Genomic DNA, 14067 nt, shown 5'->3' on the forward strand with positions numbered 1-14067 from the left:
CTGATGAGTGACTTCATGCAGCTTAAGCTGCTGCACCACAGCGGACATCTTGAATATGTCAAGAACCCGCTCCTAAACTTGTCTGTTCATTTTGTTTTATATGAACTCTATTTTTAAAAAAGATTTATTTACTTACTTTTTAAAAAAAGATTTATTTTTTATTGCAAAGTCAGATATACAGAGAGGAGGAGAGACAGAGAGGAAGATCTTCCATCCGATGATTCACTCTCCAAGTGACCGCAACAGCCGGTGCTGCGCCGATCTGAAGCCAGGAGCCAGGAGCTCTTCCGGGTCTCCCATGCAGGTGCAGGGTCCCAAGGCTTTGGGCTGTCCTTGACTGCTTTCCCAGGCCGCAAGCAGGGAGCTGGATGGGAAGCAGAGCTGCCAGGATTAGAACTGGCGCCCATATGGGATCCTGGTGCGTTCAAGGCGAGGACTTTAGCTGCTAGGCCACGGCGCCAGGCCCTACTTACTTGTTTTAAAGTCATTGTTATAGAGAGAGGGAGACAGAGACAGAAAGATATTGGTTCACTCTCCAAATGATCACAAAGGTCAGGGCCCACCCAAAGCCAGGGAGCCAGGAACTCCATCTGGGTCTCCCATGTGGATGTAGAAGCCCAAGGACTGGGACCCCTTTCTGCTGCCTACTGCCTTTCCAGGCACATTAACGGAGAGTTGGATCAGAGTAGAGCAGCCAGGGCACAAACTGGCACCCTTATGGGATGTCAACATTGCAGGTGGTGACTTAACCCTCTATGCCACAATGTCAGCCCTTGCTGCTAGTCTTGTTCTCAGTTGCACCCCTGCTCAAGAGCGTGTACCCAAGCTTTCGAAGTTAGGAAATACCACCCACTAATATACTCGGCATTTGCAACTTGCAGTTCATGTCCCTATGTGACCATGCTAACATCACCAAACTGAACAAAAAGTGCTGTCTCAGAACTTCTCCAGCATACTTTCTTGTTTTGTTTTGTTTTCTAGCTTATATGGTTTTTAACATTTTTTTAATGAGATCTTCCATCTGCTGGCTTACTCCCCAGATGGCCACAATAGCCAGGGCTGTGCCAGGCTGAAACCAGGAACTCTAACTGGATCTCCCACATGAGTGGCAAGAACCCAAACACTGAACCATCTTCTGCTGCTTTCGCAGATGCATTAGCAGGGAGCTGGATACAAGTGTAACAGCCGGAACGGGAAACATCACACATATGGGGAACTGGCATGGCAGGTGGAGAGGTTTACCTGCTACACCACGATGCCAGCACCCCTTCCCACCAACCCCAGCCTACAAGTGGTGGCTTAGCACTGATTACACTTTTCTAACCAGTTTCCTGAGTGATGCTCCAATAGCCTTAAGTTTTCTCACATGTAAAATGGAGATGATAAACCATGAAGGGCTATTGTATTAAATCATATATTTTTAGAAACTGGCATGGTAACCTAGTAGCTAAAGTCCTCACCTTGCACACTGCAGGATCCCATATGGGTGCTGGTTCATGTCCCAGCCGCCCCACTTCCCATCCAGCTCCCTGCTTGTGGCTCTGGAAAGCAGTAGAGGACGACCCAAAGCTTTGGGATCCTGCACCAGCATGAGAGACCTGGAGGAAGCTCCTGGCTCCTGGTTTCAGATCAGCACAGCTCCGGCCATTGTGGCCACTTGGGGAGTGAACCATTGGATGAAAGATCTTACTCTGTCTCTCTTCCTCTCTGTATGTTTGACTCTAAATACATACATACATAATATATATTTATATTTTGTTCCCACCCCTGTCAAGCTATACCTATAATGTCCAGTTCATAAGGTTGCTGAAAGGAGTCAAGGAGATACTATAGGTAAAGTACCTAGAATAGAGCCTGGGACATAGGAAATGGACTTGTTAATTCAGTTATTACTGCTGCATTGGTGCTGTCACATTGAGTGTGTGCTGCATATGTGATTTCCCATCAGTACTCATGCAGTCTCCATGTTCTCTCCTCCAACATCCAGCCTCTCACCCCTGTCCCTCCTGGTACCCTCTGCTGAGTTCTTTTTTTTTTTTTAAGATTTATTTATTTTTATTGTAGAATCAGATATATAGAGAGAGGAGAAGAGACAGAGAGGAAGATCTTCCATCCAGTGATTCACTCCCCAAGGGGCCAGCTGCAACGGCCGGGGCTGTGCTGATCCAAAGCCAGGAGCCAGGAGCCTCTTCTGGGTCTCCCACGTGGATATAGAGTACCAAGACTGGATGGGAAGCAGGGCTGCTGGGATTAGAACGGGTGCCTATATGGGATCCCGGCGCATTCAAGGAGAGGACTTTAGCTGCTAGGCCACCACTCTGGGCCATCCCTTGGCTGATTTCTAACATACCCAACTCAAGAGTCACTTTACAGATGCTCATTATAAAGAAAACAGAACCCAGGTGGTCCCTCCTGGCAGCCCAGGGGGCACCATAGTCACAGGGACAGTGACACATCTGCCCACCTGCTCTCTGGCAGACTGTGGCAGTGGGCCTGGGAAAACTCATCAAGTGGGCTCCTAAGTCTTTCCCCAGTCAGGGGAACAGAGAGAGTTCCCATGGTTCCCTGCAGGCTCTTGCTCTGTGGCCCATTAATCCCCGTGGCACCAAGTTTACTTTTCTGAGAATACCGTGTGGGACAGTAAATGGAAAGCCCAAGAAGTCATTTCTCTCTGACAGGAATACCCTCCACAACAAAGTCAACTTCCTGTGAAGGATGTCTGGGCTTTGTTTCGGGCTTCCCTTTGTTCCTTGGGCTCTCAGCACTGCCAGGAACTGCCTCCTGAGAATTATTTTGGAGAGCTTATTTTCTAAAGCCAAGGTGGTGGCATTTATAGTCACATATGAATCTGAAGTGACCAAATTAGGGCCAATGCTATGCTCAAGGATGCATTAGTCACCAAGTCCTCTCAGCTGCCACCTGATTATCTAGCTGTGCAAAACATAACAAAAAACATACCGTGGTGGCTGGCGGATGCCTCCTCATGAGGAGGGAATTTGAGAATGAGGAATGTGTCCTTCAGTGCGCCAGGTATTGAATCTCTAACAGTGTCAACAAAGCCAGCTACAGACACAAGCGGGTTAGGTTATAAAATGCTCATGAAAAATGGACTTAAAAGTTCAGTCTAAAATTTTTGAGATGTATAGTTTTGTTTTTCATAATATACATTTGCTGTGAATTCTGAAGGTCCTGTTTTGCAGGGATTTCTGTGTTTTTCATGGAAATACACCTATCTGGTGGCCCCCTTCTACACTGACTTTTTGAAGGATCATTGTACAGTGTTTTCATGATGAGATCCACAGGCCTCCTGCTTGTTTTGTTGTGACTCTATATGGTCAACTTCTCATTAACTAAAATCCCCGAGAGGAAATATTGGGAAGGGAAAGGTTTAGTTCTCTACTGTGTACTCATCCAAAAGATGTGAAGTCATTTGTATCCAACAGATACCTGCTCCATCATGCTTACTGCAGCACTGGTCATCCCGGCCAAGGTACAGACCAAGCATGGCATGCATTGCGAGATGAACAGAAAATGTGGCATATGTACACAATGGGATATTCTTCAGCTATAAAAAGAATGAAATCCTTTCATTTTTGGCAACTTAAGGTAGAATAGGAGGACATCATTGAAGTGAAATAATTCGAACATAGGTTTCACATGTTCTCCCTCAGATGTAGAAAAGAGACAAAACACTTGAGCACGAATGCAGGAGTAGGAGACTGGGAGGAGTGGGGCAGGAAGGAGCTTGGATAATGAGACCCAACACCAGGTTAGGTTGAAAGCTTCAGTTCCTAGTGCTACATATCACAGTAGCACTATTGTCAAGAATAACCTACTCTATATTTTATGAACAAATAAAAAAAAGTCCCAAGTTTTCAATCATAAGGCAATGTCAAAGACAGGCAGGTTCTAATTACCCTGATTTGATTAGTACCCAGTGTATACTTATATTGCAATGTCTCAGTAAAGCTTATAAATAAGTAAATGATTGCTAATAATTTTGTAAACCAAAACAAAATTGTGCATGGCAAGACATCATAAAAAGAAGTAAAAAAAAGGCAAATTACTAATGAGTAGTACAGATTTATCATATATACTCAGCAATAAAAGAATATCCACAATATATAAAGAATGCTTACTAATGCTTTTTTTTAAAGACTCATTTATTTTTATTGGAAAGTCAGATTCACAGAGAGAAGGAGAGACAAAAAGAAAGATCTTCTACCTACTAGTTCACCCCCCAGGTGGCCACAAGGGCCGGCCAGGAGCTTAAGGAAGAAATAAAAGTTGTACAATCAAATAGAAAATGTGTTAACAGGTCTCAAAGAGGAAACACAAGTAGCCGACCAACACAGGACAACCTAAGCAGAAGGCAGGGAAAATAAAGCCTGAAGGTTCAGCTTTATACTAACCAAACTGGGAAATATTGAAAGCCTGATAATATAAAAAATGGATGGGAATACAATCCTGTTGGAAAGTATTTCAGCATTATTAGTAGTTTAGCTAGTAAACTTGACAATGACGACACAAGAATTCCCCCAGAAACACAGTCCTTAAACCAATTCTTGTATATGAACACCAGAGACAGATACACACGGCTTTATTTTTTTTTTAAGATTTATTCATTTTATTACAGCCAGATATACACAGAGGAGGAGAGACAGAGAGGAAGATCTTCCGTCCGATGATTCACTCCCCAAGTGAGCCGCAACGGGCCGGTGCGCACCGATCCGAAGCCGGGAACCTGGAACCTCTTCCGGGTCTCCCACGCGGGTGCAGTGTCCCAATGCATTGGGCCGTCCTCGACTGCTTTCCCAGGCCACAAGCAGGGAGCTGGATGGGAAGTGGAGCTGCCGGGATTAGAACCAGTGCCCATATGGGATCCCGGGGCTTTCAAGGCAAGGAGTTTAGCCGCTAGGCCACGCCGCCGGGCCCACACAGCTTTATTTTGCAGGCAAGAAGCCGGGGAGTCTTCTGCTAGACTAAAAAATATGGTTACATCTGCTCCGGCCGAAAAACCATACCCTAGTATTAGGCACAACGCTGAAGATAGCATTTCCATCCTTCCAAGATGACCGACTTTGCTAAGGCGTGTGCTTCTGTTTGTCAGTGTCCCACCATCTGATAACAGATGAGGAAAGATCACTGGGGAAGCCAGAGGAGCTTCGCTCTGAATCATCCCGTTCACCTCAGAAGAATGAAATGGGAACAAACCTACAATGCCAGTCTACTCAGATTTTCTGGGGGAAAGCGGTGGGATTAGGGCACCTGCTAACTCCGACCTCCCCTTCCCTTTTTTAACTCTTAAAACTGCGTCGTTGATCAGAAGCACAAGGTCCCTACTGCGTCCCAGTCTCCGTAAGAAAACGGACTAGATTCCCGTTTCACATCTAGGCAGCCATTCTTCCCCACACCCCGTACAGCTGGGACCCCGGGCTGAGTGGCTGAATTTCGTAAGAGCCAAAGCTAACACCCAACCACAGGCTCGGGGTACTTCACCGCTTCACCGCGTCACAATGGCACCGCCCCGCAGGCCACGCCTCCCTCTGACGTCAGCCCAGGCGCCCGGGGCGGGCCGTCATCTGGCTGCGCCGGCCTTGGCAGTTGCTCCACAGATGCTGGGAGAGGCCAGGGGGTGTAGTTGCTGAGGGACTGGATCATGCCTGACAGGGAGCGGGTTCCTGAGAAGCAGAAGCCGCTGGGCTTGGGATGAGAGAAGCAGCGCAGATGCAAAATCTGGAGAGCGCGGGGCCCGGGCGGTCAGTCAGCACGCAGACTGGTAGCATGACAGGTGAGTAGCCGGCGCCCAGGGTTCGGGGACCTTGCTCCGGCTCCACTGTCCCTCGCCCCGGCTCCCTCCCCTCGCCCCGGCTCCCTGCCTCTCGCCCCGGCTCCCTCCCCTCGCCCTGGCTCCACTGCCCCTCGCCCCGGCTGCACTGCCCTCGCCCCGGCCGCCTGCCCCCTGCCCCAGCTCCACTGCCTCTCGCCCCGGCTCCCTCCCCTCACCCCAACTCCACTGCCCCTCGCCCCGGCTCCACTGCCCCTCGCCCCGGCCGCCTGCCCCCTGCCCCGGCTCCACTGCCCCTCGCCCCGGCTGTCCCACCACCGAGCTCGGCTCCCTGCTCCTCACCCCGGCTCCACTGCCCCTCACCCGGTTCCCTGCCCCCTCGCCCCGGCTCCCTGTCCCTCACCCCGGCTCCCTGCCCGGCTGGGTCTCCCTCCCGCTCCCAGAGCGACCCCGCCACTACCCCCGCCCCTCTCAACGGCTGCACTGGCTCCTGAAGTCCCCCACTCCTCAGTGCCAGTGCCCTCTTCCTAGAGCCGGGATCCCGGGGTTGTGAAGACCCTGACAGTTCCTCCAAGTCCCCACCCTCTCTTGATCCCCACGTCTGCGCTTCCGGGAGCGCTTCCGTGTTTGGGTGTGTTTTTTGCCCCCTGACCGGTTGGCCCGCCTTTGCGTTCTACCCGGAATCCGAAAGGAAAACTGCAGACCAGCAGACGTGGAGGGCTTCTCACAACTTCTTTTGGCTTGTTCCCGTAATTCCTCGGGTCAGGGCTGGGGGGAGAGAGCGCCCAGCTTTGCACAGGAGCTTGGTGCAAGTGCACGGGTACCTGCTGCAAAAGCTCTGAGTGCATGATGCTCCCGCGCCTTTCCTAAGTCCCTCACCAGGAAACCCCTCACAGTGCCTGCTCCCTCTGTCGTAGGTCAGATCCCACGGCTTTCCAAAGTCAACCTTTTCACGCTGCTCAGCCTGTGGATGGAGCTCTTCCCGGCAGCCGAGGCCCATAGGGAGAAGCCGCAGAAGTCGCAGGTAGCATAGCTCTCCCCAAGATGCTTTGCTTTTTTTCTCTTTGGGAAGCAATGGTCTAAATTTTTGATTTTGTTGTTCCAGTTGCTGTCATACTTGAAACACAATGCAACAAGCACTGAGATTTGCGAAATACTTGCATGGCTTATTTGTTGTTTGTATTTAAAAAACATTAAGTTGAGTTAGAGAGAAAGAGGGAGATCAGCAATCTGTTGATTGACACCCCAGATGGCCAGGCTGAAGCGAGGAGCCAGGAGCTTCTTCTGGACCTCCCATGTGGGTGGCAAGGACCCAAGCACTTGGGCCATCTTTTGCTGCTTTTTCCAGGCTGTTAGCAGGGAGCAGCCGTGGAAAGTGGAGTGGCTGGGATTTGAACCTGCATCCATGTGGGATGTTTGCATTGTAGGCAGGAGCCTAATATGCTGCACCACAGTGCTGGCCCATGTGGTTTATTTTGATACTTGAATCTCAGAGCTTTCAGAGTTTGTCTTTCCAACTTAAAGACAGAATAGCTATTTGCTTACACTGCCATGTTTATCATATAGTAATGGCATTTATGTGTTAGTTTGGCCGATAAGAATATTGTCTACATAATTTATCCTCCAAATATATGTATTTGTTTGTATATACATATATACAAATACACACACACATATACATATATTATATACCTTTACAGATTCTGGCACCAGAGATTATATATGTAATTGGTATATTATTTAGATAATTTTTCCCTTTCCTACCAACTGAAAATAGAGACTGTTGAATATTACCTAGTATACTGTTTAGTCCATTATAATAAGTAATTAGTTTCCTCTTTCATGTAAATAGTCTCGTTTTTAGGATCTTGAAAGAGAGCATCACAACAGATAAGGGGTGTAGGCTAAGAATTCTCATAAAAGTCAGTGTTTTGGGAATGTGTGCGTCTCATGTCCTGGGGCAACAGGGTGCTGGGCCCTCTTCACTCTGTCATCTGTCCCTGTGGTGGCATGGTGCCAGGCTCTCACCATTATGTTTGAGTAAGTTTGGAAGGCCAGAGTATTATCAGTAATTTTTATAGGGGGCTATGGTTATGATAATATAAAATAATATTTGGTTAAACATTTTTTTTTAAAGATTTAGTATCCATTTAAAAGAGCTACAGAAAGAAAGAGACAGAGGGGGAGAACTTCCATCCATCGCTAGGCTTACTCCCTAAAATGGCTGCAATGGCTAGGGCTGTGCCAGCAGAAACCAAGAGCCTGCAGCTGCTAGCGCATACCCACGTGGGTACAAGCATTTGGGCCATCTGCTGCTGCTTTCCCCAGTTGCATTAGTAGGGAGCTGGGTTGGAAGTGGAACATTTTGGACTCTAACTGGCATATATTATGAGATGCTTACATTGCAGGCAGTAGCTTAATGTGCTATGCCACAGAACTACCCCTAGGTTATTTTTTAAACCAGGCAAAAAGTGGGAAGGGAAATTACTTTTCACCATTTTACATCACTGTTAATATTTTGATACTTAAAATCTTACTCTAAGTTTTTTTTTTTTCTCTTATGAAGCTATGATTGTATTCTCCAGATGTTCAGAATACATTCTTTCTGATTTGCTAGTAATTCTCTTAAAAATTGTCTCTAGATTTTTCACTTTTATACCATAAATCTTTGGGACCAGTTCAGTGACAGAGTGTGCCAATCCTCTACCTACAGTACTGGCATTCCATATGGGTGCTGGTTCCTGTCCTGGCTGCTCCACTTTCCATCCAGCTCCCTGCTTATAGCCTGTGAAAGAAGCAGAGGATGGCTCTGGGAGACTGAGAAGCTCCTGGCTCCTGTCTTCAGACTTGTCCAACTCTGTCCACAGTGGCCGTTCGGGGAGTGAACCAATGGATGGAAGATCTTTCTCTCTGTTTCTCTTTTCTTGCAGTAAATGTGACATTGAAGTAAAATATATATTTTTAAAGACTGTAAATCCTTAAATTCCCACAGTACTTTAAGGAGGCCATTCATGACTGTTATTTTTCATTTTGAATGCCTTTACAGGTTCTGGCACCAGAGATACAAAGAAGAGCTCTGGTTCTTATTTCTTAATTGGAAGGAAAGCTCCTCATTTGAGCAATTCAGATACAATTAGATGCTAGAGCCAAGTCCAGAGTGTAAGCGGAGATGCTGCCAAGGCTAAGTGCTAGTGCTGTGTGGGGCAGTAAAGGAGGGATGCCCAGGGAGCAATACTCGTACTCAAGCATGGAAGGTCTGTAGCGGAGGGACTCTGTCCTGCAAAGCTGAGAGACCAGGGAGAATGTTGGTCCTCCTTTGAAGGTGAAGTTGGGAGGGAGGAAACTGCAAATAACAAAGGTGTGCAGCGGACAGGAATACCATCTTCCTACCTGCCTTCCTCCTCCCTTCCTTCTCTCTCTATTTCTTTCTTTGTTTTTTGGAGATTTATTTCTTTATTTGAAAAGCAGAGTTACAGAGAGACAGGAAGAGCCAGAGACCTTCTGGCCACTGGTCCAGTGGCAGCAGTGGCCAGAGCTGAGCTGGTCCGAAGGGGTGGCATGGTCCACACTCCATTGCTTTACCAGAGAAGAACGTCGGAAGCAGAGCAACCCCACACAAGCTGGTGCCCAGATGGAGTGCTGGCCTCACAGGGGATGACTTAACTCTCCGTGCCACAATGCCAGTAATGAAATGAATGTACTGGTAATCATTTCATTAAAAAAAACAGTTATGCCTTGCAAAAGATTTAAATTTTATCCTGTCAATATCAGTGTTGTATTAAGGAATTTAAATAGGAAGTAATGGAATTCACTTTACATGATACCTCTTGGAGTAGTTTTCTTCCACATTTCTTATATGAAATATTTTATAAATAGTAAAGTATTATTTTAAAATGTCATACATTCTCATTCCTTATTTCTCAGTGCCTTCCTACTCCCCATCCTGTTTCCAAACACTTTATTAATAGCTTTGAGAAAGTGTTGCAACCAACCTGTCAGTGTGCAGGGTTGAAGGGGGAGCAACATGCAATTGAGAAAAGGAAAAAACACTCTGTGACAAGGTTGCACTTAGCAAGCTGAAAGGGGACAATACCGTCTCAGCTTTGCCTGGCAGCTTCTGCTCTCGGGAAAGCACCGACATGCTAATGCTGACGTGTCTGCAGGACCTCCAGGAGACTCCGGGGAACACAAGGGGGGAATACAAGGCAGGACTTACCTCCAGTTGTGCAAAGTCCTACGGCTTGCTGTCTCAAGTATGTCTACTTCTCTATGGCCTGGCCTTGTCAGACGTTTGCTTTGTTACACAGCATGGCCTTGTGAGCTTGGCTTTGCTAACCACGGAATGTCATGCAGTATCGCCCTAGGGAAGCTTCCATTCCGAGACTCACAGTTCATCTCCTCCTCACAGTTCACCTCCTCCTCACAGTTCATCTCCTCCTCACAGTTCATCTCCTTTGCATTCAATCTTAAGCTGCATACATCTTTTTTGATGGCCTTTAGCAGAAAGCATTCAATTTTCATTATGAATTTTTGAAGTTCATTTATTGCTTCTATTTCATAAAAGCTTAGTATTCTTTTGCAAAAGTGGAAGATTTCCAAGGTGCCAGAGCATTTTAGATTTGTGTGTGTGTAAAATTTCTGTTAGACAAATTAGAAACAGATGCTTAGACATTTAAAACAGACTTTGCAGTGGCTTAGTGAGCTAATGTGTCCAACACTGGCATCCCATATGGGTGCCAATTCTAGACTTGGCTGTTCCACTTTTTTGTTTTTTTAAGATTTATTTATTTTTATTGGAAAGTCCAATTTACAGAGAGAAGGAGAGAGAGAGGAAGATCTTCCATCCATGGGTTCGTTCTCCAAGTGATTGCGATGGCTAGAGCTGAGCTGATCTAAAGCCAGGAGCTTCTTCCAGGTTTACACCATGGGTACAGGCCCCAAGGTTTTGGGCCATCCTCTACTGCCCTCCCAGGCCACAAGCAGGGGGCTGGATGGGAAGTGGAGCTGCCAGGACACAAACTGGTGCCTATATGGGATCGTGGTATATGCAAGATGAGGATTTAGCCACTAAGCCATCACGCCAAGTCCTTATTTTTCATTTTTTTAGAAATTATTTATTTTATTGGAAAGGCTGTGTATAAACAATTAAAATGAAATCAAATCTGAATATTACAAAAAGAAAAAAGTTTACAGTTAACATTCAATCTCTAGTAAGTCCAATAAAAGGCCATTAAAATTGTGCCTTTTAAAGTCACAAATTTCTTGTTAAAGAAATATTTATTGGTGCTGGTGCTATGGCATAGTAGCAAAAGCTTCTGCCAACAAAGCTGGCGTTCCAACTGGGTGTTGATTTGCATCCCATTTCAGATCCAGCTTCCTGTTTACAGCCTGGGAAAGCAACGGAATATGGCTCAAATACTTGAGCCTCTGCAGCCATGTAGGAGATTCGGAAGAAGCTGTTGCCTCCTGATTTTCAATTGATTAGCTGTTGCACCCATCTGGGGAGTGAACTAGTAAATAGATATTTCTCTCGCTCTCTCTCTCTCTGTCTCTCTGTGTCTCTGTGTCTAGGGGCCTGCGCAGTAACCTAACAACTAATGTTCTTGCCATGCATGATCTGGGATCCCTTATGGGTGCTGGTCCTAATCCCAGCGGCCCTGCTTCCCATCCAGCTCCCTGCTTGCGGCCTGGGAAAGCAGTCAAGGACAGCCCAAAGCCTTGGGACCCTGCTTCTGAGTGGGAGACCTGAAAGAGCCTCCTGACTTCGGATCGGCTCAGCTCTGGCCGTTGTGGCTGCTTGGGGAGTGAATCAACGGGCGGAAGATCTTCCTCTCTGTCTCTCCTCTCTATATATATCTGACTTTCCAATAAAAATAAAATAAATCTTTAAAAATAAAATTAAATCTTTAAATTTATTTATTTATTTATTTATTTATTTATTTACATGATGTGTGAAGTGATACAGAAAAGATCTTCCGTACACTTGTTCAGTCCCCAAATAGTTCCATAGCCAGAACTGGGCCAGGCCAAAGCTAGGAATCAGGAACTTCATCTGGGTCTTCCATATTGGCAGCATGGGTCTAAGCATCTGCCACCTTCCGCTGTCCTCCCAGGTGTATTAGCAGAAAGCTGGATAGGAAGTGGAGCAGTCAGGATCCAAACCAGCACTCATATGGAAGCTGCTATTGCTGGCAACAGCTTAACCAGCCACACCACAATGTTGGTACCTAAAGTTTTAAATTTCTTTTTTCATATGATTTATATATATATTATACTTAAAAGTCAGAATTACAAAGAGAGGGAGAGATAGAGAGATCTTCCAACTGTTGACTCGCTCCCCAAATGGCTGCTAAGGGCAGAGATGAGCCTATCTGAAGTTGGGAGCCAGGAGTTTCTTCCGGGTGTCCCTATGTGGGTCCCGAGGCATTAGGCCATCTTCCACTGCCTTTCCAAGTCATAAGCAGGAAGCTGGATGGGAAGTAGAAAGCTGGTTTGTCTCTGTATCTCTTCTCTGTAAATCTGCTTGGTATCTTTTAAAAAATATTATTTGTTTATATTTATGTATTTATAACTTTATTTGTAATATGTTTATAATATTTGATTTTATTAATATTATTAATGTAAGAAAATTTGTTATTTCAGAAAACATTTTTCAGGTTTTTAAAACATGCTTATTTTAGACATCAACTGCTTAACTATCAATAAAACAGATATTTTTAAAATAATTTATACAAAATAAATTAGGGGCTATCATTGTGGCAGAGCAGGTAAAGCCACTGCCTGCAACTCTAGTGTCTCATTAAAGAACCCTGCTGCTTCACTTTTGATCCCGCTCTGTGCTAACGTGCACAAGGAAGCAGTGGAAGATGTCCCGAGAGTTCAGGCTCCTGCTCCCGTGTGGGAGACTCCTACTTTCCTGTCTGGCTCCCTGGCTGTTTCGGCCATTTCAAGAGTACACCAGTGGATGGAAGATCTCTCTCTCTCTGTCTCTTTCACGCTTTGTGTTACTCTGCCATTAAAATAAGTAAATCTTTGAAAAAAAAAAGTTGATCTTTTAAGTATTTTATGTCTGATCTGTTTGAGAGAGAGAGTACCCATCTGCTGCGCATTCTGTGTATATGTGCAATGAGGTGCCAGGCTGGGATTGAGTCCAGGAGCTAGAACCTTGGTCCACATCTCCCACACAGATGGAAGGAATCTGATTCCTGGGCCATCACTGCTGTCTCTTGGGATCGGCATTCCCAGAAAACTGGGATGAAGACCTGGAGCCAGGCTGGAGTGCAGGGCCTGGGATAGAGGCACAGGCAGCTTAGCTGCTACTCTGACTAATCACTGCTTAACTTGGAATCTTGTTTAGAAAGAAATCTGACTTGTGCCCACCTCTATTTAAGACATCTAGATGGAAAGTAAAAGTACAAGCATATGGACACAAAGAAAATCCACGTTTTAGAAATGCCAGCTGACCAGGAAATGGTATTGAGTTTGACATAACAAAAGCTATCATGTTTGTACCTAGTCTTAGGGCTTACTCTGTTACTATTCACTGCAGTAGTATTTGCTCAGCCATCTCCCACACCCATGTCCAGTTATCAAACCAAAGTTTGGGATAAGCCTCCACATTTTGTTTGTGCTTGTAGGCCTAAGGACTCTGTGGCACCTTTGCTGAGGGTGCTTTTATATTGTGTTAGCAGTGATCTTATGAGTTAAATAGGTTTTATTGTATGTTAGCTTTTGAACTTGACTTTAAACAGTCTTTATATAAAGAAATGTGTTTTAAATTCTAAGAAAGCAAGCTTATAAAAGATTTAGAACATAATTATTTGTAGCTTTGTAACTGAAAGCTTTGCCCTTGCCTTGGTGCCAAATCACATTAAGGAATGCAAAGTTTGGAGATAAAGGAAAGAGAAAGCTTAATCTGTCAGTAGAGTGGGACAGTGGCTGGCGTGGGGGTCTCATGAATTGTTGTCCTGCTTAGAGAGGTGGTCTGGGGCTTGTGAAGGGTGCAGAAGGGAGAAAGGGCTGCTGAGTCAGGTGCCAAAAGCAATTTCAGATCTGATAACAAGGTATTTTGTACACCAGGGTGGTTCCTGGTGAAAGTTGCTTGATGGTTTATTGTAACAAGGAGGTAGAAGGATGTTCTGTATAATTAAGTAGCTATAAGACATTATTTAGCTAAGATTTGAAAAAGATAAAGTAGTATGCTAAGTGATTCCAGCATTTCATTAGTATGCAGCCCACTCTGCCTGGAGCCATGCTTGGACCCTTGGTTATTCAGGCAC

At 45.7% G+C, this 14067-nt stretch overlaps 1 protein-coding gene across 2 annotated transcripts in view; it reads left to right on the plus strand.

Annotated features, from left to right (window-relative positions):
• The first annotated feature begins 5587 nt into the window (after positions 1-5587).
• The window catches only part of CDADC1 (cytidine and dCMP deaminase domain containing 1), a 42246-nt gene continuing 33766 nt past the window's right edge, over positions 5588-14067 (plus strand). For both annotated transcript variants that reach the window (XM_058670779.1, XM_058670780.1), the window contains exons 1-2: positions 5588-5791; positions 6706-6812. In XM_058670779.1, coding sequence (XP_058526762.1) covers positions 5710-5791; positions 6706-6812 — 189 coding nt within the window. In that variant the 5' untranslated portion in view covers positions 5588-5709. The remainder of the gene's footprint in view (positions 5792-6705; positions 6813-14067) is intronic.

This window comes from Ochotona princeps, chromosome 12 (assembly GCF_030435755.1).
Source record: "Ochotona princeps isolate mOchPri1 chromosome 12, mOchPri1.hap1, whole genome shotgun sequence".
Lineage (NCBI taxonomy): Eukaryota > Metazoa > Chordata > Mammalia > Lagomorpha > Ochotonidae > Ochotona > Ochotona princeps.